This window comes from Hyperoodon ampullatus (assembly GCF_949752795.1).
Source record: "Hyperoodon ampullatus genome assembly, chromosome: 8".
Lineage (NCBI taxonomy): Eukaryota > Metazoa > Chordata > Mammalia > Artiodactyla > Ziphiidae > Hyperoodon > Hyperoodon ampullatus.
In genome coordinates, this window is record NC_136921.1 from 100188220 (window position 1) to 100215447 (window position 27228).

Genomic DNA, 27228 nt, shown 5'->3' on the forward strand with positions numbered 1-27228 from the left:
ATATATATTTAGATCATTTGAAACAGTAGGAGGATATGACCTTGACCTAAATACTGGTATTTCCGAGACTGCCTGGTAAGCTAGCTGTGGAAGCTACTTGGATTTTAATGACACAGAAACATCAGGTCTCTGAGGGCAGCAGGATTTATTTGCTTCTGTGTTCTTCCCCATTTCAGTGTCCTGAATTAGAAATTCTTCCAGAAAAGAAACCCAGTATAAAAAGTAAAGTGCTTTATAGATGAGAACATGCCATCTGACAAGTTTCAGGGCATTTTATTGAGTACTCTGAGGCTGGGGGTAACGTCAGTTACCTGAGAAATATTGTGGAATAAGGATATTCTGTGTTTTGTTTGAAGAGAGGCAAATCGAAAATTCTTGAGTGTTCATCAGTATTTTCCACTGAGTTCTAAGGTTAACAGCAGTTTGCTTACGTTTAAAATGAGAATAAGTGTTGCATCAATACCTCTCTTTAGAGGCAGCCATTCTAATTCTGAACCTTAAGTGAATACACTTAAGGGGGAGCCATGGAACATGTTTTATACTGTACACTGTGGAAAAGAGCACCAGAAACAGGCAAAGATGAGAAAAAGGATTCTGCTGATGGAACAAGAGAGATTTCCTAAGACAAAATGTGTTTTCATGTAGCCTTTCTAAAAAAAACGAAGTATTAGCACTCAAGTTTTAACAGTTCTTGAAAACAATCAGTGGCTACAACCAAGAGGAGTTTGCCCTTCAGAGGTGGGAAACAAGAAAAGATACTGAGAGAGGAAAAAGTTGATTTAAATTAAAAATTTTGGATGAATTTTTTTCTGATTCAGAGATAAGCTCAGTAATGTTAATTGTCGATTTGTATTGAGAGGGTTGGGAATAAGAGGAAGAAAATGTAGAAAAACACACAATTTGGAGATTTGTGAGTAAATATTAATGATTTTATTCCCCCAAATCATCTTTTCTTTAAAGTGAAAGATGTGAGTAGTCAGCTTTATGAGTTAGTTTTCAAATATAATTCAGCCTATAAGAATTCTGTTAATTCAACTTTCGTAATTCTCTGTGGGTAAACACAAGACTCTTGTCTGCTTACATATTGACAATTCTAATTATCCGTACTCAGAAAGGGTTTTGAATACTAGATACCACAATTTCTTTAAAATTGAAATATTTTACCCACAAAGTCTCACTGTTATATTCATGAGTCATGTTAATTTGCACTTTCCATAAACGCTATAAACCAAATGAATTATCTCAGTACATGTATAAGGCTATAGCCTATTTTATTTGTTGAAATAGCTATTTTAGTAGAAGTAGCGTCATTAGAAAAACAGGATCGCTTTTTACAAGGTTTAAGGATTTTCTGTGATTTTTTTCTGCAAAACTTGTGACACCTTTTTTTTTCTGTTTTGGAGTGTGTGTGTGTGTATATATATATATATATATATATATATATATATACACACATATATATATGTATATATACGTATATTTATATATATATATATATATTTCGTTAATGAGACTTGTTTTTTTATTCTTCTGTTTTTCCTCTAGATAAAAGTTAAGCAGCTAGAAGAACAACTACATTCTTTTTCTGAAACCAGTTCACAGAACGACCATCTACGCAAGTTGAATAAGGCACTAGAGGGCAAATATGCTCAGGTGTGATTAATAGCTATAAAACAGATTGCTTCTATGTTGTTTTAATTAGCTTTTAAGAAATTGGTGACTTTCTCCCCACCTCACCGTATGATCCCAGAAAGATGAATATTCTCTCACTTGACTCAATTTATCAAAAATATTTTAAACACCCTCGATGTACAAGGTTCCACTCAACCACAGAAGAGTTCATAAAGATGCCTGAAGCAGTATTGGGACATTGAACTTGCATGCTCTAATTGCAGGATTAGGAATGTACTCGGCAGACTTTGTTATAGAATAGAAGGTTATGCCTTTCAGAAACAAAATAGATTGTATTGTGAGCATGCATAGGGAACATCATCATGATGAAAGCCTCGAGAATCTCTATCATAGAGGAAGTGTTTTTTTAATTTGAACCTTAAAACTTTTGGCAGAGGTGAGGAACAAGTATCTTTGGGTTTTTAATTACAGGCGAACGCAGAACTCATTGCCAACAAGATATACTTGCAATAGCGCACTTGAAAGAGGTATTAGTAGTGAAGGTGCTTACTTGTTAGCATGGTGGCTATTGAGACTGAGACTATTGAGACTATTAACAATGATTTACAAATTTATCACATTATTTATTTTTAATTTTTAACAGTGTAAGCATGTGTAACTTCTTTAACTATAACGTTTGTGTATGTATACCCTTGGTAACCAAGCAACTAGAATGTGTCTTCAAATGGGTTCTAACAATCTGACTATACTGGCAAAGGGGACCTCATTAGATATGCTTTGTTTCTTCATGAGGACATACTTTACACTAGTATTTTCTTCATTCTGAAAGCAAAGGAACACATTTTAAAGTATATTTTCCATCCCAGCTTCATTTAGAACGTTGTGCTGTTTCTCATAGTAAAGGGGGCACTCACTGAAAAATAATTCTAGGTTTAGTTGATTTTGTCTTTTGAAATTGCTGATGCTTCCAAGAAGGAGGAAGTCTCCAGAGAGGCCTGCATCTTCAAAATTACTTTAAAGCCATAGGCCCCGTGTCAACAATGTAAAGGAACGAAGTTCATCAGTTGTTTTGCCCAGTGTTAGGCCAAACCCTACACACCATGTGACCTTTGCACCTACCGTGACTTCTGTGAGGTCTTCTCAGGAGATTGGAGACTCTGGGATCTCTCTAAAGACTCTTTTGAATGCCATTAAAACCATGGAGGGAAGACTGGAAGGTAAAATAGACATTCTTGCCTCAAGACCATTAAAAAATGATGAGTCACCAAATTTTCTTCACCGGGATTCGGTAAGTGAAGGCCACAAATTAAATCATAAGGAAATTTCAGATTTATACAACAATGAAGAAAAGTAGTAACATCTAGAAAGATAACGTTTGGAGGTGTGAGTAACAACAAGGAAAGAACTTCTTCACAAACAGCAAAAACTGATGATGTAGATCAAAACCATCATTCTGGCTATTGCATACTTAGTTTTTGATTTGGACACAGAAATGTCATATTTGGCTTAAGAGTAACCATTGAGATTTTTAATCTAATTTTCACTTTAAAAATTAATGCTAATAGTCTTAACATTTACAGTAAAATGGGTAAAGCCTGATTTTCAAGTAGAAATACATAAATAGAAGCCCTGAGAACTTGAACACTGGAAAATACTTCCCAAAGAAAACTTACTAGAGCATCCATCTTTGTTTGGTATTTAAAAATAGAAAGTACTGTAGCTTGTCTTCTAGAGTTAACTACAATTTAGACCCTTTCTGTAAGCACTTTTGCTAGTGGCCTTTTCATTTTTATAAATAATTTATAAGCACTGGTAAAATTATAAAAACTATATTCTTCCTAATGTGCTTTTCTAGAACAAAATCCAATAGGTTTTCAAAACCTTATAAGTTAGCATCTTTTGTAGTATTCTTGAACCCTTACAGAAGACGTTAAAGTATTTTTAACGTTACAGGTTAAAAGTTATAAGGAAGTATAATTTGAGGAAGATGTGGGGAAAAGGCATTCTTCTTTGCTGCTGTTTGGAGTGCCCTTTTCCTGTGGAGGACAATTTGGCTTTGTTTATCACCTTACACCCACAGTTGTACTTTTTCCTACAGATACACTAGCTTGTACATAAGACATGTTTACAAGGTTACTTTCTGAAGTATTGTTTGTTATTAGCAAAAGACTAGAAACAACCAAAATTCCATCAGTAAGAGGCTGGCTAAATAAATCATGGTATATCCATAGTTTGGAATACTGTTTGAAGATATATTTATCTTAATCATAACATATCTATTATTAGGTTAAAACAGTCAAGGTTCAGAAGAGTATACAGAGTATTTTACTATTTGTGTGCAAAAGGGTTGGGGCGATGAAGTATACATATGTATTCACTTTTGAATAGAGTCTCTCTAAAATGAATCGTAATAAATTGGCAACATTATTTTCGAGGAAGGAAACTGGGTGGCTGGGAGATTTTTCACTTTATCCTTTTGTACCTTAAGAGTAATGTGAATGTGCTACCCATCCAGAAAAAATTTATGAACATTTTATTTTCAACAGAAGTAAAAGTAGAGAAAGGATGGTCTTTTCAACAAATGTGCTAAAGCAATTGGGTATCATATGCAGAAACAAAAAAACAAAATACCTTTGATCCACACCTCTTACCATATATAAAAATTAACTCAAAATGGATGAAAGCCCTAAAGGTAAAACTTAAGACTGTAAAACTTCTGAAACATAGGATGAAACCATTGTGATCTTGGATTACACTAAGATTTCTTAGATTTGACATCAAAAGCATGATCCATAAAGGAAAAAATGTAACATTGACAACGTATGCTCTTCAAAGACATTGTTAAGAAAATGACAAGCTACAGGCTGGGGGAAGAAAACATTTGCAAATCACATATCTGATAAAGGTCTTGTCTCCACAGTTTATTAAAAACTCTCAAAACTCACTAAGAAGGAAAAACAATCTGGAAAAAAAAAGGCGCAAAGTATTTTATTTATTTGGTGAACACACGTTTCACCAAAAAAGATATACGGACGATAAATAAGCACCTGAAAAGATGTTAAACATCAGTCATTAGGGAAATGCAAATTAAAACTGCAGTGAGGTACTACCACACACTATTAGAATGTCTAAGATTGAAAAACTGATTACCCCAAGTGTTAGTGAGGATGTGGAGGAACTCTCATACATTGCTGAAGGGAATGTAAAATCACTCAGCCACTCTGGAAAATAGTTTGGTAGTTTCTTTAAAAGTGAGACATACTACGACCATACAACCCAGGCATTCCACTCCTATGCATTCACCAAAGATGAATGAAAGCGTATATCTACACGAAGATCTGTATACAACTGCCCAGAGCAGCTCTACTTGTAACAGCTTAAAACTGGAACAACTCCAGTGTTCAGCAGAACACTCTTCAGCAACAGAAAGGAAGAAGTATTGATATATAAAGAAGAGTGAGTGAATCTCACAATAATTGTGCTGAGTGGAAAATCGTTCAAAAATGAGTACATCAAATATGATTTCATTTATATAAAATTCTAGGAAATAAAAGTGAATTGATTGTGACAGAAAAGTGGTCAGTGGTAGCCTTGGGTGGATGTGTAGGAACAGGGAGAGATAGAAGTGGGGGAAATTACAAAAAGGCATAAGGGAACTTTTGGGATAATGGAAGTGTTCATTATCATGATTATGGTTTATACATATATCAAAATTGTACACTTTAAATATACATAGCTTATTGTATTTCAACTATATCTCAGTAAGGCTGTTTTAGAAAATGTGAATGTATTATACTAAAATTAATTATTTTTAAATGTTTAAAATAACATTCTTGAAATGACAAAAGCAGTAGCGATAGAGAACAAATTACTGGTTGCCAGGGGACCTGGGATGAGTTTGGGGGAGGGTGTGAACACAGAGAAGTAGCACAAGTGAGTTCTTTGCGGCAGTGGAGCAGTTCTGTATCTTGATTGTCGTGATCACAGGAATATGTGCATGGGGTCAAATTACATAGAGCTACGTGCATGTGTGCATACACAGATGAATGCAGGTTAAAAAAATGGTGAAGGGCTTCCCTGGTGGCGCAGTGGTTGAGAGTCCGCCTGCCGATGCAGGGGACGCGGGTTCGTGCCCCGGTCCGGGAAGATCCCACATGCCGCGGAGCGGCTGGGCCCGTGAGCCATGGCCGCTGAGCCTGCGTGTCCGGAGCCTGTGCTCCGCAACGGGAGAGGACACAACAGTGAGAGGCCCGTGTACTGCAAAAAAATAAAAAATAAAAAATGAAAATTGTAAATTTTGTAGTGTAGTTATTCTCATTAAAGTCAATTTCCTGGTTTTAATGTTGAACTACAATATAAGATGTCATCATTAGAAGCAGGGAAAAGAGTGCATGGGGACTCTGCACTAATTTTGTAAACTCCTGTGACTCTGTATTTCAAGATAAAGTATTTTTTAAAAGAGTAGTATTTAGAATAGTATGATGAATCTGAAACAACTGTGTAGATATACTAAAAGTATTTCAGATATGTAAAAGTCGAATACTTCTAATTAGGATTAGGACACTATTTAGAAGACTTCTGTAACACTATTTTCTTGACACTATTTAGTTCTTATTCACCTTTGCTTTTATGATATTAATTTATGTTGTATTTTCAAATTCTGTGATAATCAATTTCTCCCCCATTTTTCATCTTAGCATCATTGTCTCATCTACCTTACCTTCATTCTGCGCTGTCATAGAGATTGACATATATTACAGATTTGCCCATGTTTATTAACAGATTTTTTTTGCTTTGTAGTTTTAAGGGGGAAAACAGCTACTAAAGCTAGTTTTTATTTACAATAATATATAAGCATATTTAATTAAACATTTTAAATTTGGTTTCTAAATTGCTGTGTCTTATTCTAATTGCTGATTGACTGTGCTTTGGGAGAATCATTTATCATTTCTTTTTTTCTACTAAGGTGAAATCCATTCTTGAAAAGAAAGAACGTGAGCTCTCACGAGTTGTGAAGGGTCGTGCTGCAGCCCTGAAAGAGAGTCAGAAGTTGAAACATGACCTCAAAGCTTTGGAGGACTGGGAGAACAAGAAGGCAAGACATCAATCCTTTCTGAAGTCTGTTACTGAAATGAAGCACTTCTGAAATCTTTCATGAGCCATATTCTTTCTTTTCTTGTGACCTTTAGTAAAACAGAATGAGGATTGATCAGAAGAGGATTTTTTTTTCCTAAAGAAAGGATAACTTTAGAAGAGCTCTAAAATATTTCCTTTAAAAATACATGATTTAACTCCCAATGTTTTTTTTTCTTCCTGTCTTAAAATAATCAAAAGTCCTATTTTTTTCTGTTGAAACACATCTGACCTTGTTAATAATAACCACATACTTATGTATTATTAATGTGATATAACACTGTTAAGAGTTTATGTTAAGTCAAATTACCAAATGCTTTCTGCTTAACAGTGTGTGTACTTAGTGGGAAGAGAGGTAACATCCCAAAATTCTTGACAGCAGGTGCTAGATTTTGCCCCTCTGAAGAGGGCTGTGAGTCACATCATTCTTCAGCAGCTTCCACTTATGGTCCTCTTTCCTCAGATAATTCTGATGGGCTTCAAAGGTGTTATCTTCTTCTGACCCCATGGTAAGATAGCTGAGGAGGGCTAGCACAGGCCAGTCTGGGACCACCTCTAGACCCAAGAAGCTGTTGGTCCTTATGTCTCTAGTTAATATATGTGCTGTGACACGACAATAGTTAGGATGCACTGCAGAGCTCTTCATAGGATCCATATGATCTAGGGTTTAGTTTTCTTTTTCTCAGAGTCAAAATAACTTAAGAAACAAAATAAATATAAAATATACTTTAATTATTCCTCTTAGCATTCTACCAGACCTGGTTTCCATACTCTTCTAGAAGTCATGGGACTCAGCAGAAGAATAACCAGAAAGGATCAAATATCTTTGTCTTATTTCATTTTCTATTAGGTGGGAAACTTTCAGCAACAACTGGCAGAAGCTAAAGAAGACAACTGCAAAGTTACAATCATGTTGGAGAATGTGTTGGCTTCTCACAGTAAGATGCAAGGCTCTCTGGAAAAAGTGCAAATAGAGCTTGGGCGGAGGGATGCAGAGATTGCAGGCCTCAAGAAAGAAAGGTACCAGAGATTATTTTTCTGTCTTTGTACTTGTATTTTTCTGCTGCGTTGTAGTAAAGAACAGAGTGCAGTCAACAAACAGTCATTTTCTATTGATCCCCTTGTGAAAATAAAGTAGTAAAATGGTATTTAAAGAACTAGCAAATTCAGAAAAATCTGGAATTATAAATAAAAATGATATCCAAAAATTCTCATATTTTGTAGCGATGTAAATAAGTATGTATTCTAGAAATTCATGTGATATATGCTGTTTTATCCTTGCTGTTTTCTACACCATTTATACCTGCCCTTGGGTCTACAGAATGGTAATTGTCAAGATTAAAGCCAAGTGTCTACTTCTGTTTGAATTAATTATCCATTAATTAGTATCCTATTTATTTTAGATGAATCATTCTGAGAACTACTTTTAGCCATGTTTTGTAAGTGAACTCCTTTAAATGTTTCAAAAATTACATAAAAGTTTCCCTTTTAGGTTAATGAACAAATGGTTTGAGTTTAATCAGACCTCTAAGACATATTGTAATACATTAGTGGTGAATATTGCCTCTGTGTTATGGGAGAACAAGTGAGTTTTATATTCTTCATTGTGCTTCTTTTTTTACATATTATGAATCTGTATTACCTCTGAACTTAAAAAAAAGTCAAGGGGATGGTATTAAAAATTGTTTACTATTCACAATAAAATTCTGGGTAAAAAGCAGAAATCTCAACAGCAAGCCAGTCCATACAGAGGTGATATATTTTTGTACTAGTAATATATATATAGTATAAAGTTACCAGCCCATAAGTTAGTCATTAACATGTACTGATACTTTAATATATAAAGCCAAATTGAATCATAAATGGGACAAGTTTTTAATCCATAGGAAAATTAGTTTCTTAACCTGAAGCTGAGGCTACTAATTGTCACCTGCCAACTCTCAGATATTCTGAGCATCTGTAGCCCACTACATATGCCATTTGGGCTTCCTGGAAGGTGCCCTGTAACTCCCAGTGGTATCACTCCTAGATGGTACTTTTCTGTGGTCACTCTCCCTGTGCCCTTCATTTACAGGGCTCTAAATCAACAGCGGGTACAGAAGCTGGAAGCAGAAGTGGACCAGAGGCGGTCCAGAATCCTTGTCATGGATGCCCAGCACAACAGTAAGGTAGAAGCCAGGTTTTTATAGATGATAACGTTGATATTTTTTATTTTATTGGCATATTGCTAATTTGGAAAAATGGAGTAAAACAATCGGGTAAATTTCCTTTCCATTCAAGTCTGAGTTTTGAACAGTGACATATTTCCAAATGGGAAATGGGTCTGTGATCTTATAGTGAACCATTTATTGGGAAACCAGGACCATAAATATGCCTAACTCTCTTTGTCTTATATGGTCTGCATTCTTTTCATGTATTAATGCATAAGTGAACTTAAAGGGCTTAGAAAACAACATTACTTTAGTCAGAAGTAGCGAGAGTGATCCCACTTAATAAGGAGGCATACTCACATGTTTATAGGTGTATACACACATAAATATGTATCGACACGTATGCACACATATAAAATAGAGATATTTCCTATAAAAAGCTTTTTCTAGAAGGATATACAAGGGACAGTTGCCAGTTCTTATCTCTCTAGGCAGTGAGACCAGAGGGTCATAGGATCAGGAAGGGGAGTTCAACTGGTTTAAAACCTTAGAAATTAGGATAAATAAGTTGGCTCTATTTTCCAAAACTCTCTAGTGACCAGTGGAGCATACCCTTCCCATCACCTTCTAAGAGTCTCCTAAGGACTGTCTGTAATAAGTTCTCACATATATATATTCCAGGCATCTGGAGTCTTTGGTTCTCTTTCCAAATAATTATTGTTTCAAAGTTTAAAGAGTGAATATACAGTGTTATGGACTTCTTGTATCTGTTACAGTGGAATTATAAACAATCTTCTTCCTTCTCTCTTTCAGATGGAGGCTCTACAAAAAGCTCTAGATGTAGCTAGAGAAGAAAACAGGAGACTGGCTATGAGCCTGGAGCAAGCTCTCCAGACAAATCATCAGCTGCAAACAAAGCTTGATCCTGTTCAAGAGAAATTGGAAAGCAAAGAACTTGAGCTACGGAATTTGGAAACCTTCATGTAAGGGCAGTATAGTCACAGTGGAATTAGGCAAGAGCCTCTGGGAGAGAAAGTTTGGCTAATTCACATAAACCAGTTAAACCCTTTTTCCCTACTTTGAGCTAGTACTCCCAGCAGAGCCATGTGAAGGAAGCAGGCATAGTTGAGCAGAGCAGATATTAGCTGGCTGGGGTACGCTCCTTTTCAGCTCTTCCCTCATATAGTGTCGGTCTTCTTCTGTACATGAAGGTTTAAACCAAGTTGGAAGGGATACTTACATGTTTCTGCCAAACCTTTTCTATCAGAAGCTTATGTGTCCTTTAAAAGCATGATTTGGAAAAGTAGAAACAGAAGGATGGATGGGAATAACCCGTCCAGGAGTGGGATAATGCCATTTAAGCAGCTGCTAAACCATTCATTGTTTTCAACTTTTTCCCTGAGATTAGTGAGGTCAAACCCATCAAGTTCAGGTCAACCCACTAAAGTTTATTTGTTAAACTTTATCTAGGCAAATAGGATTTAGATATTAATAACATCCCATGAAAATTTATACCCAAGGGAAATGCATTGTGCACGTGGATCTTTATTCCTTTCATGTAGTGGACATACTGATATAGCAGACAAGTATAAGCTAAAGCAAAGAAGGTAGTTTTCATATTTGTAATCTGTACAAATTTTATATTCTGGTGAAATGTTGCTGGCTCAAGACTACTCAGTATTGGTTAAAACAAGAGTATGTGTTTCACTCTTTTGGGTGGATCTCTTTATATTGAATAACTTTTTGTTTTTTAATGCTGTAGGTAAATGCTTATTTCTTCTTCTGCTAATGAGTTCCAGATCAGTGATTTTTTACCCGGTGACTGATCTGCTTCTCATTGGTAAATGACGCCTACTAAGATGTTTTCTAAAGGTGATTTATCATGTCTCTTTTTCAAAACAGAGAACAGATGAGTGAAGAATCCAAAATAGAAGCAGAATTGCATGCTGAACGCATAGATGCTCTAAGGAAGCAGTTTCAAATTGAGAGAGAAACTGCAAAGAAAGCAGCACAACGGGAAGTGACTGAGGTATGGAGGCAAGTGACAAAAGCCTCCCTCTAGGTGAATGCCTTTGAAGAGGAGAACCAGCTACAGGATTTCCGAGAATGGCTACAGTTGTTCTTTGGTTCTTCTAATCCCCATTTTGCCAGCAAGCCAGATACATCTCTATGCTGTTTGTAAATTAACACAGAAAAAGTTTCTGATATACAGTTATCTGCCCAATGAAGGAATGCCTTGATGACAGCCTTCCCATTGGAGAATAATAACTGAGTGGGAAGGAGGAGACCGCCATCTGCTAGACAGATGGCAAATCACCTGTCTCCTCAATTCACTTAACTAGCATGCATCATGCACCTACCTCCTCCTAAGAGGCACAAGTAAAAACAGCAGAAGATGTGGTCCGTGCTAAATTACCCCTTATTTAATTGTCATCTCCACTCTTTACATGAGACAACTAGGAAGACATCAGAAGATGTTTCCTGGATAGCTAGAAGCTGTGTACAATTTTAAAGGAATTCAAAAGTAAGGGAAAGTTTGTTTTAGGCTGGTTGGGTGATTGAAGAAGAGGGGAAGCTTGACGAAATTCTACAGGGTTGAGACTGGCAGAGCTGACAGGGCTGTGACACTCTATGTAAGAGGATGAACAAAGCTTAGTTACAGAAATAAATAGGACATGTGAGCAAAGAAAAAGGATTTGCCTCTCTTGATCAGAGCAGAGACTTTAGGAAATTTCTGAGAAAAGGGGGTTAGCTTAGATGAGACCAGCTGGTAGATGGCCTTGACTACCAGAATGTTGGATGGAAAGTATTAGGTAAAAGGAGAGCACTGTAGGTTTCTGAGAAGGCTGTGAGCACAATGTTAGGTCAGTTAGTCTGTTAGCAGTGGAGAGTAGGTAAGAATGAAGAGAAACTGGAAACATGGAGGCTAAGGGGAACTACAGCAGTTACTCTGGGCTTCAGATGATTAGAGCCAAGCAAAGTGTTTCTGTTGAAAATAGAGAACAATCAAATCAAAAATCCATTTTAATTAATAGAAAAATCAGACACTAAATGTATCATAAGCAAAGGGGAGGGAGTAATTAAAATAATTCGAAGACTTGGTTGGGGTGGCCAGTCTGTATTTTGCCAAATTTAGCGTATTTAGCAATTGCACTTGACAGCGCACAGTCACAAAATCAGATTCAACCGTTTATAGGATGCTTTGTAAATTGAAAAAGCACTGTATAAGTGTTAAAAATATTATAGAAATAATTTCTGTGGGAAACAAAAATGGGCACTGAAATTAAAAGTACCTTTATTCAGAGAGAGTTGTTCAGAATATTTAAAGGTTTAAATCCTTTTAACAGGGATCAGTAAAGATGGTGAACTTGTGCAGGAGAGACCAAGGAACAGTATGAGTGTGATGTCTTGAGCAGTTAGTGGCAGGGGTGGGTTCAGGATACACTGTTTAAGATTCCCAGCGCTGCCTCTTATTAGCAATGTGTAAATTTACTATCTGTGCAGAAGACTTCACTTCTGAGTCTCAGTTTCCTCAATCAAAATGGAAATCATCACAACTGCTTTCCAGGGTGGTTTTGAGGGTTAGTTTTTAGGGCTTACCCAGTTTTGACAAAGCTGTGATTGAGGTAATGGTGGAATATCTAACAGAAATTTAGTTGGGTGACAATAAAAGAGTAACACTGTAGTGTGAGGTTAGGATCTGAGGGAATGAGCTAGTATAAAGAGAAAAGGTAACACATAATTTTGACTTTTTTCTTTCACATGTTAAATACTTACCAGCCACAGAGTATACCACCCTCCTATCATCTCCCTTCTCAGCTGCCGACTCTTCTTCCTACAAATCCAGTGGTACTCATTTAAGGGCATATGGGGAAGAGGGGGAACTCTGCAAAATGATTTAAGTAATGTTAAAAGATAAATTGAGGAATAATAAAATTAAGAGTTTATTTGAACAAAAGTCAATTTGAGTCAGGCAGTATGCAATCGATTGCAATAGAAAGGCGCTCTGAGGAGTTGTATAAAATGAAAGACTTTTATAGGCAGAGGGGAGCAGGAACAAGGAAGTTATACTAGGCAAAAAAGTAGATTAGTTACTAGTAGCAGAGTTACTTCCTTTAAGGGATGGCAGGGGTCTGTCAGGCAGATTACTCACCTAATGCTGATCAGGCCATTCCTGATTGACTGGTTTAAGAGTCCTTTTCTGGGAGAGCCAAAACTGTAATTAAGTCTCAGTTTGGTGACATAAGGTTTAGCATAAGTGACTTCATTGTGGGCCTGTTGTCTTGTTTTGAATAGTAATCACTATGTTATTTTTCCACTAGACAAGTTTATTAAAATTTCTAAACATAAAGCAATATTCATAAGAAGTATAAACTACTATGTAAATAAGCTACAAGGATATATTGTACAGCACAAGGAATATAGCCAGTATTTTATAATAACTGGAGTATAATCTATAAAAATTTTTAATCACTATGTCCTACACCTAAATCTAATATAATATCATAAATCAACTATACCTCAATAGAAAAAAAAAGCAAGATTATAAAAATACATGCAAGGATAGTCAATAACTGACAGGTGTATTTACATACACTCCATATAATTTATTTTCACTTCTCCATACATGAGGTTACAAGTGACAGAAAGAGATCAGCTTAAGCTTTAAAAAGAAAAAAAAAACCTTTAAAGCACAGCAATGAGCACTGAGCAATTAGTGTGTGCCACGCTCTATATTCCTTTTCTACCTCCTCTTGTTTAACTGTTACATGAATCCTATGAAGTAGGCTATTCTCATACTTTTCCAATGATGAACTTTTAGCTTAGGGAAGTTAATTATCTGAAATTACTTGACTAGTGTGTGGTGAAGCTGAGATTTTAACTTCTGTCTGATTCCAAAGCCATGCTCTTAGAAAGCAAATAACGGACATACATTTACATTATCTGTTCTAAGAAAAATTGTGTTCTTTAGTGTTAAAAATTATGAAAATCACTGAGAGTGTTTCTCCACAAATCTACTTCTTATTATTGCCTCACTTACCCTCCTTTTTAAAATATCTATTTATTTGGCTGTGCCAGGTTTTAGTTGCAGCACACAGGATCTTTAGTTGTGGCACACAGGATCTAGTTCCCTGACCAGGGATCAAACCCGGCCCCCATGCATTGGGAGCACACAGTCTTAGCCACTGGACCACCAGGGAAGTCCCATCACTTAACCTCCTTTTTAAAAGAAAGGTCCAAAGAGAACAAAATATAGGGACACAGCTAAACATAAGCTTCTCTTACTGTATGGAAGGTTAAAATGTTCTAATTTTCCCTTTGTATCCCACAGCTGAAGAAAGCCCTTGATGAAAGCAACTTCAGAGAAGTGGAAGTATCCCAGACCAACCGGGAGCTGTGGCAGACACTTACAGAGTTGAGAAAGGTACTGAACGGCAGCAAGGAGAAAATAAAGGATCAAAAGGCCCAAATTAAGTTCCACTTATCAGCTAAGGCGAATAATGCTCAGAACATAGAGAGGAGGAAGGTTGTATGAGAAACCCTAACTCTCCTCTCCTGCTTAGTATCTGATGAGGATCCAGCCAGGAAGTGATGTCTGGGGAAGAAGGTTTCAGAGCCCCACCACCACCATGTGTTCTCTGGGAATTACAGCTACACCTGGGAAGTGGGCAGGTTGCCTGGGGGGAGGTGGGGGGAGACTCTTTTTCCCGCGGAGATACTGCTGCATCCGTGTTTGGTTTCTCATTAGCTGCCAGTGTCACATTCTGGCTCCCCAGCTGCCTCTTCCACAGTGATTGTACAAGACTTTGCTCTTTCGGGGTCAGGGGGCTGGATGGGAAGGAGAGCCCAGCAGGAACTGATAACAGTGGATCTCATGTGGGATTCTTTCTGTCAGCCTATAGGCAAAAAGAGCAAGCCAGTTTTTCCACTGATCATCTTTCTATGTTATTTCCACATTTACTTTCAGCAAATAGAAACAGAATTGAGCCAAATGGAGTTAATTAAGGATCAGTATCAGAAAAAAAGCTATGAACAGGTAGATGATTTCCACACACTGTTTACCATTCACATGAAATCCCAAACTTGGACAGGTTCACCAACCGTCTCCCTCTTTGTGCCCTACCAGTCACTGAGTATCCAGAAATGTGTATCTGAAATGACTAACCTACAGCAGGAGATGCAGCTGTTGGCGAAGAGCCAAAATGATCTGTCAGCTCAGAAGAAACAGCAGGAGCTGCAACTCGAGGCAGAGCAGAAGAGGAGGTGGGAGCTGGAGCATCGGTGCCAGGTAAAAGGGTTCCTAAGATTCATCTCGGAGATTACCAGCAAAGGCCATGTGCAAAACCCAGCATGAGGGCACCTGGCTTTTCTAGGCTCTATAGAAGAAGACAAACTTACAAGTCGTTCATCTTAGCTAAGTCCTTAGAATCATATTTAGGAATGAAGCCTGGAGCTTTGACTATGGCACCTCGTCTTCATGTTCAACTTAATAAAAATGATACTCATTTTTGAAGAACGGCTAAAGCTCACATATGCAAAGTACTAGTTACTAAGTAAGACTTGTGAACTTCATAGTCTTTCAGGAACTTTACACCCCTTGGTTCTTCCCCATAGCTCAGATACATCTGTTGCCGTTACAGGACTTTTATCTACTCCCAAACTAATGAAAAGCACATTTTATTACTAAAAAGGGATTTCAAGAGACCATCAAGCTCTTGCCTTCCAACAGAGATTGTCTGCTATGAAAAGTATTCTCCAGTTCTGGAAAGAGATGTTAATCATCTTTTCTCAGGAGAATCTGTAAATCAAAATCTATAATCATATACACAAATGTATACTGTAGGTTAAACTGAAAATAATAGTTTTTATCCTATAGTCTGGTAGCACCTGGAGTTAGAAAGTACCCCATCACACTTTCATAATTTGGTGGCTCATTTATTACAATATTGAAGCTTTTTCTTCCATATATAGTACATTGGGAGTTTGTCAAAAATCTCTGTATCACGTTTTCAGGAATTGGAAGAAACAGTTAGACACCTGAAGAAATGTAAAGAGGCAACAGAGGATAAACTGAAAGAAGCTAGTGTGGAATCAGAACAGGTAAGGCAGACCCACGGACATGAAGACTTAGACAAGCTTCCTCAGACACGATGACCCTGAAACACAAGTGCGTATAATATCCTTCAGTAACACAGTTGTCAGGAGTGCAAAAGGCAAGAACCAATACCTTAGTATAGCTTCCGTTATAAAGAATAGTTTTAGATTAAGATTCTGTGTCTTGATGAGACATCATAGAATGCTAAAAGATTGATTGACATTGACTAATATTAACTTGGTCGTCCAAGCCCCTGAAATTCCAGAAATCCCTGGAATTGGGATTGACATATCTACACTAATATGTATAAAATAGATAACCAATAAGAACCTGCTGTATAATAAATAAATAAAATTCAAAAAAGAAGAGATTCTTAAGCTAAAGGTATCACAGTGACCTTGCTGCCAGTTTATCCCTTTTGTAGCCATTAAGTTACATGATAATATGACTGTCAGAATGGTATATTAAAAGGAATATGGGGGGGCGGGGTGAAGACGGTGCACTAGGAGGATGCGGAATTCGCGTCTCCTCACAACGAGGGCACCTGGGGGACCACGGACACCTAAGGGGACAGGAGGAACCCCCAGAGACCAGGTAGGACCTGGGGCGTGTGGGGGAGTGAAGGGGGAGGAGAGCTGCCGTCTCTTCTTCCTACAAATCCAGTGGTACTCATTTAAGGGCATATGAGGAAGAAGGGGAACTCTGCAAAATGATTTCCGTAATGTTAAAAGATAAATTGAGGAATAATAAAATTAAGAGTTTATTTGAACAAAAGTCAATTTGAGTCAGGCAGTATGCAATCGATTGCAATAGAAAGGCGCTCTGAGGAGTTGTATAAAATGAAAGACTTTTATAGGCAGAGGGGAGCAGGAACAAGGAAGTTATACTAGGCAAAAAAGTAGATTAGTTACTAGTAGCAGAGTTACTTCCTTTAAGGGATGGCAGGGGTCTGTCAGGCAGATTACTCACCTAATGCTGATCAGGCCATTCCTGATTGACTGGTTTAAGAGTCCTTTTCTGGGAGAGCCAAAACTGTAATTAAGTCTCAGTTTGGTGACATAAGGTTTAGCATAAGTGACTTCATTGTGGGCCTGTTGTCTTGTCTTGAATAGTAATCACTATGTTATTTTTCAACTAGACAAGTTTATTAAAATTTCTAAACATAAAGCAATATTCATAAGAAGTATAAACTACTATGTAAATAAGCTACAAGGACATATTGTACAGCACAAGGAATATAGCCAGTATTTTATAATAACTGGAGTATAATCTATAAAAATTTTTAATCACTATGTCCTACACCTAAATCTAATATAATATCATAAATCAACTATACCTCAATAGAAAAAAAAGCAAGAATATAAAAATACATGCAAGGATAGTCAATAACTGACAGGTGTATTTACATAAACTCCATATAATTTATTTTCACTTCTCCATACATGAGGTCACGAGCTTAATTTTTTTTTAAAAAAAACCCTTAAAGCACAGCAATGCGCACTGAGCAATTAGTGTGTGCCAGGCTCTATATTCCTTTTCTGCCTCCTCTTGTTTAACTGTTACATGAATCCTATGAAGTAGGCTATTCTCATACTTTTCCAATGATGAACTTTTAGCTTAGGGAAGTTAATTATCTGAAATTACTTGACTAGTGTGTGGTGAAGCTGAGATTTTAACTTCTGTCTGATTCCAAAGCCATGCTCTTAGAAAGCAAATGACGAACATACATTTACATTATCTGTTGTAAGAAAAATTGTGTTCTTTAGTGTTAAAAATTATGAAAATCACTGAGAGTGTTTCTCCACAAATCTACTTCTTATTATTGCCTCACTTACCCTCCTTTTTAAAATATCTATTTATTTGGCTGTGCCAGGTCTTAGTTGCAGCACACAGGATCTTTAGTTGTGGCACACAGGATCTAGTTCCCTGACCAGGGATCAAACCCGGCCCCCATGCATTGGGAGCACAGAGTCTTAGCCACTGGACCACCAGGGAAGTCCCATCACTTAACCTCCTTTTTAAAAGAAAGGTCCAAAGAGAACAAAATATAGGGACACAGCTAAACATAAGCTTCTCTTACTGTATGGAAGGTTAAAATGTTCTAATTTTCCCTTTGTATCCCACAGCTGAAGAAAGCCCTTGATGAAAGCAACTTCAGAGAAGTGGAAGTATCCCAGACCATCCGGGAGCTGTGGCAGACAGTTACAGAGTTGAGAAAGGTACTGAACGGCAGCAAGGAGAAAATAAAGGATCAAAAGGCCCAAATTAAGTTCCACTTATCAGCTAAGGCGAATAATGCTCAGAACATAGAGAGGAAGAAGGTTGTATGAGAAACCCTAACTCTCCTCTCCCCCTTAGTATCTGATGAGGATCCAGGCAGGGAGTGGTGTCTGGGGAATGTGGTTTCAGAGCCCCACCACCACCATGTGTTCTCTGGGAATTACAGCTACACCTGGGAAGTGGGCAGGTTGCCTGGGGGGAGGTGGGGGGAGACTCTTTGTCCCGCGGAGATACTGCTGCATCCGTGTTTGGTTTCTCATTAGCTGCCAGTGTCACATTCTGGCTCCCCAGCTGTCTCTTCCACAGTGATTGTACACGACTTTGCTCTTTCGGGGTCAGGGGGCTGGATGGGATGGAGAGCCCAGCAGGAACTGGTAACAGTGGATCTCATGTGGGATTCTTTCTGTCAGCCTATAGGCAAAAAGAGCAAGCCAGTTTTTCCACTGACCATCTTTCTATGTTATTTCCACATTTACATTCAGCAAATAGAAACAGAATTGAGGCAAATGGAGCTAATTCTGGATCAGTATCAGAAAAAAGGCTATGAACGGGTAGATGATTTCCACACACTCTGTTTACTATTCACATGAAATCCCAAACTTGGACAGGTTCACCAACCGTCTCCCTCTTTGTGCCCTACCAGTCACTGAATATCCAGAAATGTGTATCTGAAATAACTAACCTACAGCAGGAGATGCAGCTGTTGGCCAAGAGCCAACATGATCTGTCAGCTCAGAAGAAACAGCAGGAGCTGCAACTCGAGGCAGAGCAGAAGAGGAGGTGGGAGCTGGAGCATCGGTGCCAGGTAAAAGGGTTCCTAAGATTCATCTCGGAGATTACCAGCAAAGGCCATGTGCAAAACCCAGCATGAGGGCACCTGGCTTTTCTAGGCTCTATAGAAGAAGACAAACTTACAAGTCGTTCATCTTAGCTAAGTCCTTAGAATCATATTTAGGAATGAAGCCTGGAGCTTTGACTATGGCACCTCGTCTTCATGTTCAACTTAATAAAAATGATACTCATTTTTGAAGAACGGCTAAAGCTCACATATGCAAAGTACTAGTTACTAAGTAAGACTTGTGAACTTCATAGTCTTTCAGGAACTTTACACCCCTTGGTTCTTCCCCATAGCTCAGATACATCTGTTGCCGTTACAGGACTTTTATCTACTCCCAAACTAATGAAAAGCACATTTTATTACTAAAAAGGGATTTCAAGAGACCATCAAGCTCTTGCCTTCCAACAGAGATTGTCTGCTATGAAAAGTATTCTCCAGTTCTGGAAAGAGATGTTAATCATCTTTTCTCAGGAGAATCTGTAAATCAAAATCTATAATCATATACACAAATGTATACTGTAGGTTAAACTGAAAATAATAGTTTTTATCCTATAGTCTGGTAGCACCTGGAGTTAGAAAGTACCCCATCATACTTTCATAATTTGGTGGCTCATTTATTACAGTATTGAAGCTTTTTCTTCCATATATAGTACATTGGGAGTTTGTCAAAAATCTCTGTATCACGTTTTCAGGAATTGGAAGAAACAGTTAGACACCTGAAGAAATGTAAAGAGGCAACAGAGGATAAACTGAAAGAAGCTAGTGTGGAATCAGAACAGGTAAGGCAGACCCACGGACATGAAGACTTAGACAAGCTTCCTCAGACACGATGACCCTGAAACACAAGTGCATATAATATCCTTCAGTAACACAGTTGTCAGGAGTGCAAAAGGCAAGAACCAATACCTTAGTATAGCTTCCGTTATAAAGAATAGTTTTAGATTAAGATTCTGTGTCTTGATGAGACATCATAGAATGCTAAAAGATTGATTGACATTGACTAATATTAACTTGGTCGTCCAAGCCCCTGAAATTCCAGAAATCCCTGGAATTGGGATTGACATATCTACACTAATATGTATAAAATAGATAACCAATAAGAACCTGCTGTATAATAAATAAATAAAATTCAAAAAAGAAGAGATTCTTAAGCTAAAGGTATCACAGTGACCTTGCTGCCAGTTTATCCCTTTTGTAGCCATTAAGTTACATGATAATATGACTGTCAGAATGGTATATTAAAAGGAATATGGGGGGCGGGGTGAAGACGGTGCACTAGGAGGACGTGGAATTCGCGTCTCCTCACAACGAGGGCACCTGGGGGACCACGGACACCTAAGGGGACGGGAGGAACCCCCAGAGACCAGGTAGGACCTGGGGCGTGGGGGGGAGTGAAGGGGGAGGAGAGCTGCCGTCTCTTCTTCCTACAAATCCAGTGGTACTCATTTAAGGGCATATGAGGAAGAGGGGGAACTCTGCAAAATGATTTACGTAATGTTAAAAGATAAATTGAGGAATAATAAAATTAAGAGTTTATTTGAACAAAAGTCAATTTGAGTCAGGCAGTATGCAATCGATTGCAATAGAAAGGCGCTCTGAGGAGTTGTATAAAATGAAAGACTTTTATAGGCAGAGGGGAGCAGGAACAAGGAAGTTATACTAGGCAAAAAGGTAGATTAGGTACTAGTAGCAGAGTTACTTCCTTTAAGGGATGGCAGGGGTCTGTCAGGCAGATTACTCACCTAATGCTGATCAGGCCATTCCTGATTGACTGGTTTAAGAGTCCTTTTCTGGGAGAGCCAAAACTGTAATTAAGTCTCAGTTTGGTGACATAAGGTTTAGCACAAGTGACTTCATTTTGGGCCTGTTGTCTTGTTTTGAATAGTAATCACTATGTTATTTTTCCACTAGACAAGTTTATTAAAATTTCTAAACATAAAGCGATATTCATAAGAAGTATAAACTATTATGTAAATAAGCTACAAGGATATATTGTACAGCACAGGGAATATAGCCAGTATTTTATAATAACTGGAGTATAATCTATAAAAATTTTTAATCACTATGTCATACACCAAAATCTAATATAATATCATAAATCAACTATACCTCAATAGAAAAAAAGCAAGATTATAAAAATACATGCAAGGATAGTCAATAACTGACAGGTGTATTTACATAAACTCCATATAATTTGTTTTCACTTCTCTATACATGAGGTCACAGGTGACAGAAAGAGACGAGCTTAAGCTTTTTTGTAAAAAACAAAAAACAAAGAAAAAAAACACCTTTAAAGCACAGCAATGCGCACTGAGCAATTAGTGTGTGCCAGGCTCTATATTCCTTCTCTACCTCCTCTTGTTTAACTGTTACATGAATCCTATGAAGTAGGCTATTCTCATACTTTTCCAATGATGAACCTTTAGCCTAGGAAAGTTAATTATCTGAAATTACTTGACTAGTGTGTGGTGAAGCTGAGATTTTAACTTCTGTCTGATTCCAAAGCCATGCTCTTAGAAAGCAAATGACGAACATACATTTACATTATCTGTTCTAAGAAAAATTGTGTTCTTTAGTGTTAAAAATTATGAAAATCACTGAGAGTGTTTCTCCACAAATCTACTTTTTATTATTGCCTCACTTACCATCGTTTTTTAAATATCTATTTATTTGGCTGTGCCAGGTCTTAGTTGCAGCACACAGGATCTTTAGTTGTGGCACACAGGATCTAGTTCCCTGACCAGGGATCAAACCCGGCCCCCATGCATTGGGCGCACAGAGTCTTAGCCACTGGACCACCAGGGAAGTCCCATCACTTAAACTCCTTTTTAAAAGAAAGGTCCAAAGAGAACAAAATATAGGGACACAGCTAAACATAAGCTTCTCTTACTGTATGGAAGGTTAAAATGTTCTAATTTTCCCTTTGTATCCCACAGCTGAAGAAAGCCCTTGATGAAAGCAACTTCAGAGAAGTGGAAGTATCCCGGACTAACCGGGAGCTGCGGCAGAAACTCACAGAGTTGGAAAAGGTACTGAACAGCAGCAAGGAGAAAATAAAGGATCAAACGGCCCAAATTAAGTTCCACTTATCAGCTAAGGCGAATAATGCTCAGAACATAGAGAGGAGGAAGGTTGTATGAGAAACCCTAACTCTCCTCTCCTCCTTAGTATCTGATGAGGATCCAGGCAGGCAGTGATGTCTGGGGAAGAAGGTTTCAGAGCCCCACCACCACCATGTGTTCTCTGGGAATTACAGCTACACCTGGGAAGTGGGCAGGTTGCCTGGGGGGAGGTGGGGGGAGACTCTTTTTCCCGCGGAGATACTGCTGCATCCGTGTTTGGTTTCTCATTAGCTGCCAGTGTCACATTCTGGCTCCCCAGCTGCCTCTTCCACAGTGATTGTACAAGACTTTGCTCTTGCCTTCCAACAGAGATTGTCTGCTATGAAAAGTATTCCCCAGTTCTGGAAAGAGATGTTAATCATCTTTTCTCAGGAGAATCTGTAAATCAAAATCTATAATCATATACACAAATGTATACTGTAGGTTAAACTGAAAATAATAGTTTTTATCCTATAGTCTGGTAGCACCTGGAGTTAGAAAGTACCCCATCATACTTTCATAATTTGGTGGCTCATTTATTACAGTATTGAAGCTTTTTCTTCCATATATAGTACATTGGGAGTTTGTCAAAAATCTCTGTATCACGTTTTCAGGAATTGGAAGAAACAGTTAGACACCTGAAGAAATGTAAAGAGGCAACAGAGGATAAACTGAAAGAAGCTAGTGTGGAATCAGAACAGGTAAGGCAGACCCACGGACATGAAGACTTAGACAAGCTTCCTCAGACACGATGACCCTGAAACACAAGTGCATATAATATCCTTCAGTAACACAGTTGTCAGGAGTGCAAAAGGCAAGAACCAATACCTTAGTATAGCCTCCGTTATAAAGAATAGTTTTAGATTAAGATTCTGTGTCTTGATGGGACATCATAGAATGCTAAAAGATTGATTGACATTGACTAATATTACCTTGGTCGTCTAAGCCACTGAAATTCCAGAAATCCCTGGAATTGGGATTGACATATCTACACTAATATGTATAAAATAGATAACCAATAAGAACCCGCTGTATAATAAACAAATAAAATTCAAAAAAGAAGAGATTCTTAAGCTAAAGGTATCACAGTGACCTTGCTGCCAGTTTATCCCTTTTGTAGCCATTAAGTTACATGATAATATGACTGCCAGAATGGTATATTAAAAGGAATATGGGGGGCGGGGTGAAGACGGTGCACTAGGAGGACACGGAATTCGCGTCTGCTCACAACGAGGGCACCTGGGGGACCACGGACACCTAAGGGGACGGGAGTAACCCCCAGAGACTAGGTAGGACCTGCGGCGTGTGGGGGAGTGAAGGGGGAGGAGAGCTGCCATCTCTTCTTCCTACAAATCCAGTGGTACTCATTTAAGGGCATATGAGGAAGAGGGGGAACTCTGTAAAATGATTTAAGTAATGTTAAAAGATAAATTGAGGAATAATAAAATTAAGAGTTTATTTGAACAAAAGTCAATTTGAATCAGGCAGTATGCAATCGATTGCAATAGAAAGGCGCCCTTAGGAGTTGTATAAAATGAAAGACTTTTATAGGCAGAGGGGAGCAGGAACAAGGAAGTTATACTAGGCAAAAAAGTAGATTAGTTACTAGTAGCAGAGTTACTTCCTTTAAGGGATGGCAGGGGTCTGTCAGGCAGATTACTCACCTAATGCTTATCAGGCCATTCCTGATTGACTGGTTTAAGAGTCCTTTTCTGGGGGAGCCAAGACTGTAATTAAGTCTCAGTTTGGTGACATAAGGTTTAGCATAAGTGACTTCATTGTGGGCCTGTTGTCTTGTTTTGAATAGTAATCAATATGTTATTTTTCCACTAGACAAGTTTATTAAAATTTCTAAACATAAAGCAATATTCATAAGAAGTATAAACTACTATGTAAATAAGCTACAAGGATATATTGTACAGCACAGGGAATATAGCCAGTATTTTATAATAACTGGAGTATAATCTATAAAAATTTTTAATCACTATGTCATACACCAAAATCTAATATAATATCATAAATCAACTATACCTCAATAGAAAAAAAGCAAGATTATAAAAATACATGCAAGGATAGTCAATAACTGACAGGTGTATTTACATAAATTCCATATAATTTGTTTTCACTTCTCTATACATGAGGTCACAAGTAACAGAAAGAGACGAGCTTAAGCTTTTTTTTAAAAAACAAAAAACAAACAAAAAAAAACACCTTTAAAGCACAGCAATGCGCACTGAGCAATTAGTGTGTGCCAGGCTCTATATTCCTTCTCTGCCTCCTCTTGTTTAACTGTTACATGAATCCTATGAAGTAGGCTCTTCTCATACTTTTCCAGTGATGAGCCTTTAGCTTAGAGAAGTTAATTATCTGAAATTACTTGACTAGTGTGTGGTGAAGCTGAGATTTTAACTTCTGTCTGATTCCAAAGCAATGCTCTTAGAAAGCAAATGGCGAACATACATTTACATTATCTGTTCTAAGAAAAATTGTGTTCTTTAGTGTTAAAAATTATGAAAATCACTGAGAGTGTTTCTCCACAAATCTACTTTTTATTATTGCCTCACTTACCATCGTTTTTTAAATATCTATTTATTTGGCTGTGCCAGGTCTTAGTTGCAGCACACAGGATCTTTAGTTGTGGCACACAGGATCTAGTTCCCTGACCAGGGATCAAACCCGGCCCCCATGCATTGGGAGCACAGAGTCTTAGCCACTGGACCACCATGGAAGTCCCATCACTTAACCTTCTTTTTAAAAGAAAGGCCCAAAGAGAACAAAATATAGGGACACAGCTAAACATAAGCTTCTCGTACTGAATAGAAGGTTAAAATGTTCTAATTTTCCCTTTGTATCCCACAGCTGAAGAAAGCCCTTGATGAAAGCAACTTCAGAGAAGTGGAAGTATCCCGGACCAACCGGGAGCTGCGGCAGAAACTCACAGAGTTGGAAAAGGTACTGAACTGCAGCAAGGAGAAAATAAAGGATCAAAAGGCCCAAATTAAGTTCCACTTATCAGCTAAGGCGAATAATGCTCAGAACATAGAGAGGAGGAAGGTTGTATGAGAAACCCTAACTCTCCTCTCCTCCTTAGTATCTGATGAGGATCCAGGCAGGCAGTGGTGTCTGGGGAAGAAGGTTTCAGAGCCCCACCACCACCATGTGTTCTCTGGGAATTACAGCTACACCTGGGAAGTGGGCAGGTTGCCTGGGGGGAGGTGGGGGGAGACTCTTTGTCCCGCGGAGATACTGCTGCATCCGTGTTTGGTTTCTCATTAGCTGCCAGTGTCACATTCTGGCTCCCCAGCTGCCTCTTCCACAGTGATTGTACAAGACTTTGCTCTTGCCTTCCAACAGAGATTGTCTGCTATGAAAAGTATTCCCCAGTTCTGGAAAGAGATGTTAATCATCTTTTCTCAGGAGAATCTGTAAATCAAAATCTATAATCATATACACAAATGTATACTGTAGGTTAAACTGAAAATAATAGTTTTTATCCTATAGTCTGGTAGCACCTGGAGTTAGAAAGTACCCCATCATACTTTCATAATTTGGTGGCTCATTTATTACAATATTGAAGCTTTTTCTTCCATATATAGTACATTGGGAGTTTGTCAAAAATCTCTGTATCACGTTTTCAGGAATTGGAAGAAACAGTTAGACACCTGAAGAAATGTAAAGAGGCAACAGAGCATAAACTGAAAGAAGCTAGTGTGGAATCAGAACAGGTAAGGCAGACCCACGGACATGAAGACTTAGACAAGCTTCCTCAGACACGATGACCCTGAAACACAAGTGCGTGTAATATCCTTCAGTAACACAGTTGTCAGGAGTGCAAAAGGCAAGAACCAATACCTTAGTATAGCCTCCGTTATAAAGAATAGTTTTAGATTAAGATTCTGTCTTGATGAGACATCATAGAATGCTAAAAGATTGATTGACATTGACTAATATTAACTTGGTCGTCCAAGCCCCTGAAATTCCAGAAATCCCTGGAATTGGGATTGACATATCTACACTAATATGTATAAAATAGATAACCAATAAGAACCCGCTGTATAATAAACAAATAAAATTCAAAAAATAAGAGATTCTTAAGCTAAAGGTATCACAGTGACATTGCTGCCAGTTTATCCCTTTTGTAGCCATTAAGTTACATGATAATATGACTGCCAGAATGGTATATTAAAAGGAATATGGGGGGCGGGGTGAAGACGGTGCACTAGGAGGATGCGGAATTCGCATCTCCTCACAACGAGGGCACCTGGGGGACCACGGACACCTATGGGGACGGGAGGAAGCCCCAGAGACCAGGTAGGACCTGGGGCATGTGGGGGAGTGAAGGGGGAGGAGAGCTGCCGTCTCTTCTTCCTACAAATCCAGTGGAACTCAGTTAAGGGCATATGAGGAAGAGGGGGAACTCTGCAAAATGATTTACGTAATGTTAAAAGATAAATTGAGGAATAATAAAATTAAGAGTTTATTTGAACAAAAGTCAATTTGAATCAGGCAGTATGCAATCGATTGCAATAGAAAGGCGCTCTGAGGATTTGTATAAAATGAAAGACTTTTATAGGCAGAGGGGAGCAGGAACAAGGAAGTTATACTAGGCAAAAAGGTAGATTAGTTACTAGTAGCAGAGTTACTTCCTTTAAGGGATGGCAGGGGTCTGTCAGGCAGATTACTCACCTAATGCTGATCAGGCCATTCCTGATTGACTGGTTTAAGAGTCCTTTTCTGGGAGAGCCAAAACTGTAATTAAGTCTCAGTTTGGTGACATAAGGTTTAGCATAAGTGACTTCATTGTGGGCCTGTTGTCTTGTTTTGAATAGTAATCACTATGTTATTTTTCCACTAGACAAGTTTATTAAAATTTCTAAACATAAAGCAATATTCATAAGAAGTATAAACTACTATGTAAATAAGCTACAAGGATATATTGTACAGCACAGGGAATATAGCCAGTATTTTATAATAACTGGAGTATAATCTATAAAAATT

General features: G+C 38.0%; 1 protein-coding gene across 1 annotated transcript in view; it reads left to right on the forward strand.

Annotated features, from left to right (window-relative positions):
* The window catches only part of LOC307057542 (coiled-coil domain-containing protein 150-like), a gene marked incomplete at both ends in the record, with an annotated part of 165941 nt that overhangs the window by 124442 nt on the left and 14271 nt on the right, over positions 1-27228 (forward strand). The window contains 11 exons of the mRNA XM_079710712.1: positions 1546-1653; positions 2777-2920; positions 6599-6727; positions 7616-7785; positions 8840-8933; positions 9729-9898; positions 10818-10944; positions 14248-14442; positions 14884-14952; positions 15043-15204; positions 15930-16016. Of these exons, the coding sequence (XP_079566838.1) occupies positions 1546-1653; positions 2777-2920; positions 6599-6727; positions 7616-7785; positions 8840-8933; positions 9729-9898; positions 10818-10944; positions 14248-14442; positions 14884-14952; positions 15043-15204; positions 15930-16016 (1455 nt within the window). The remainder of the gene's footprint in view (positions 1-1545; positions 1654-2776; positions 2921-6598; positions 6728-7615; positions 7786-8839; positions 8934-9728; positions 9899-10817; positions 10945-14247; positions 14443-14883; positions 14953-15042; positions 15205-15929; positions 16017-27228) is intronic.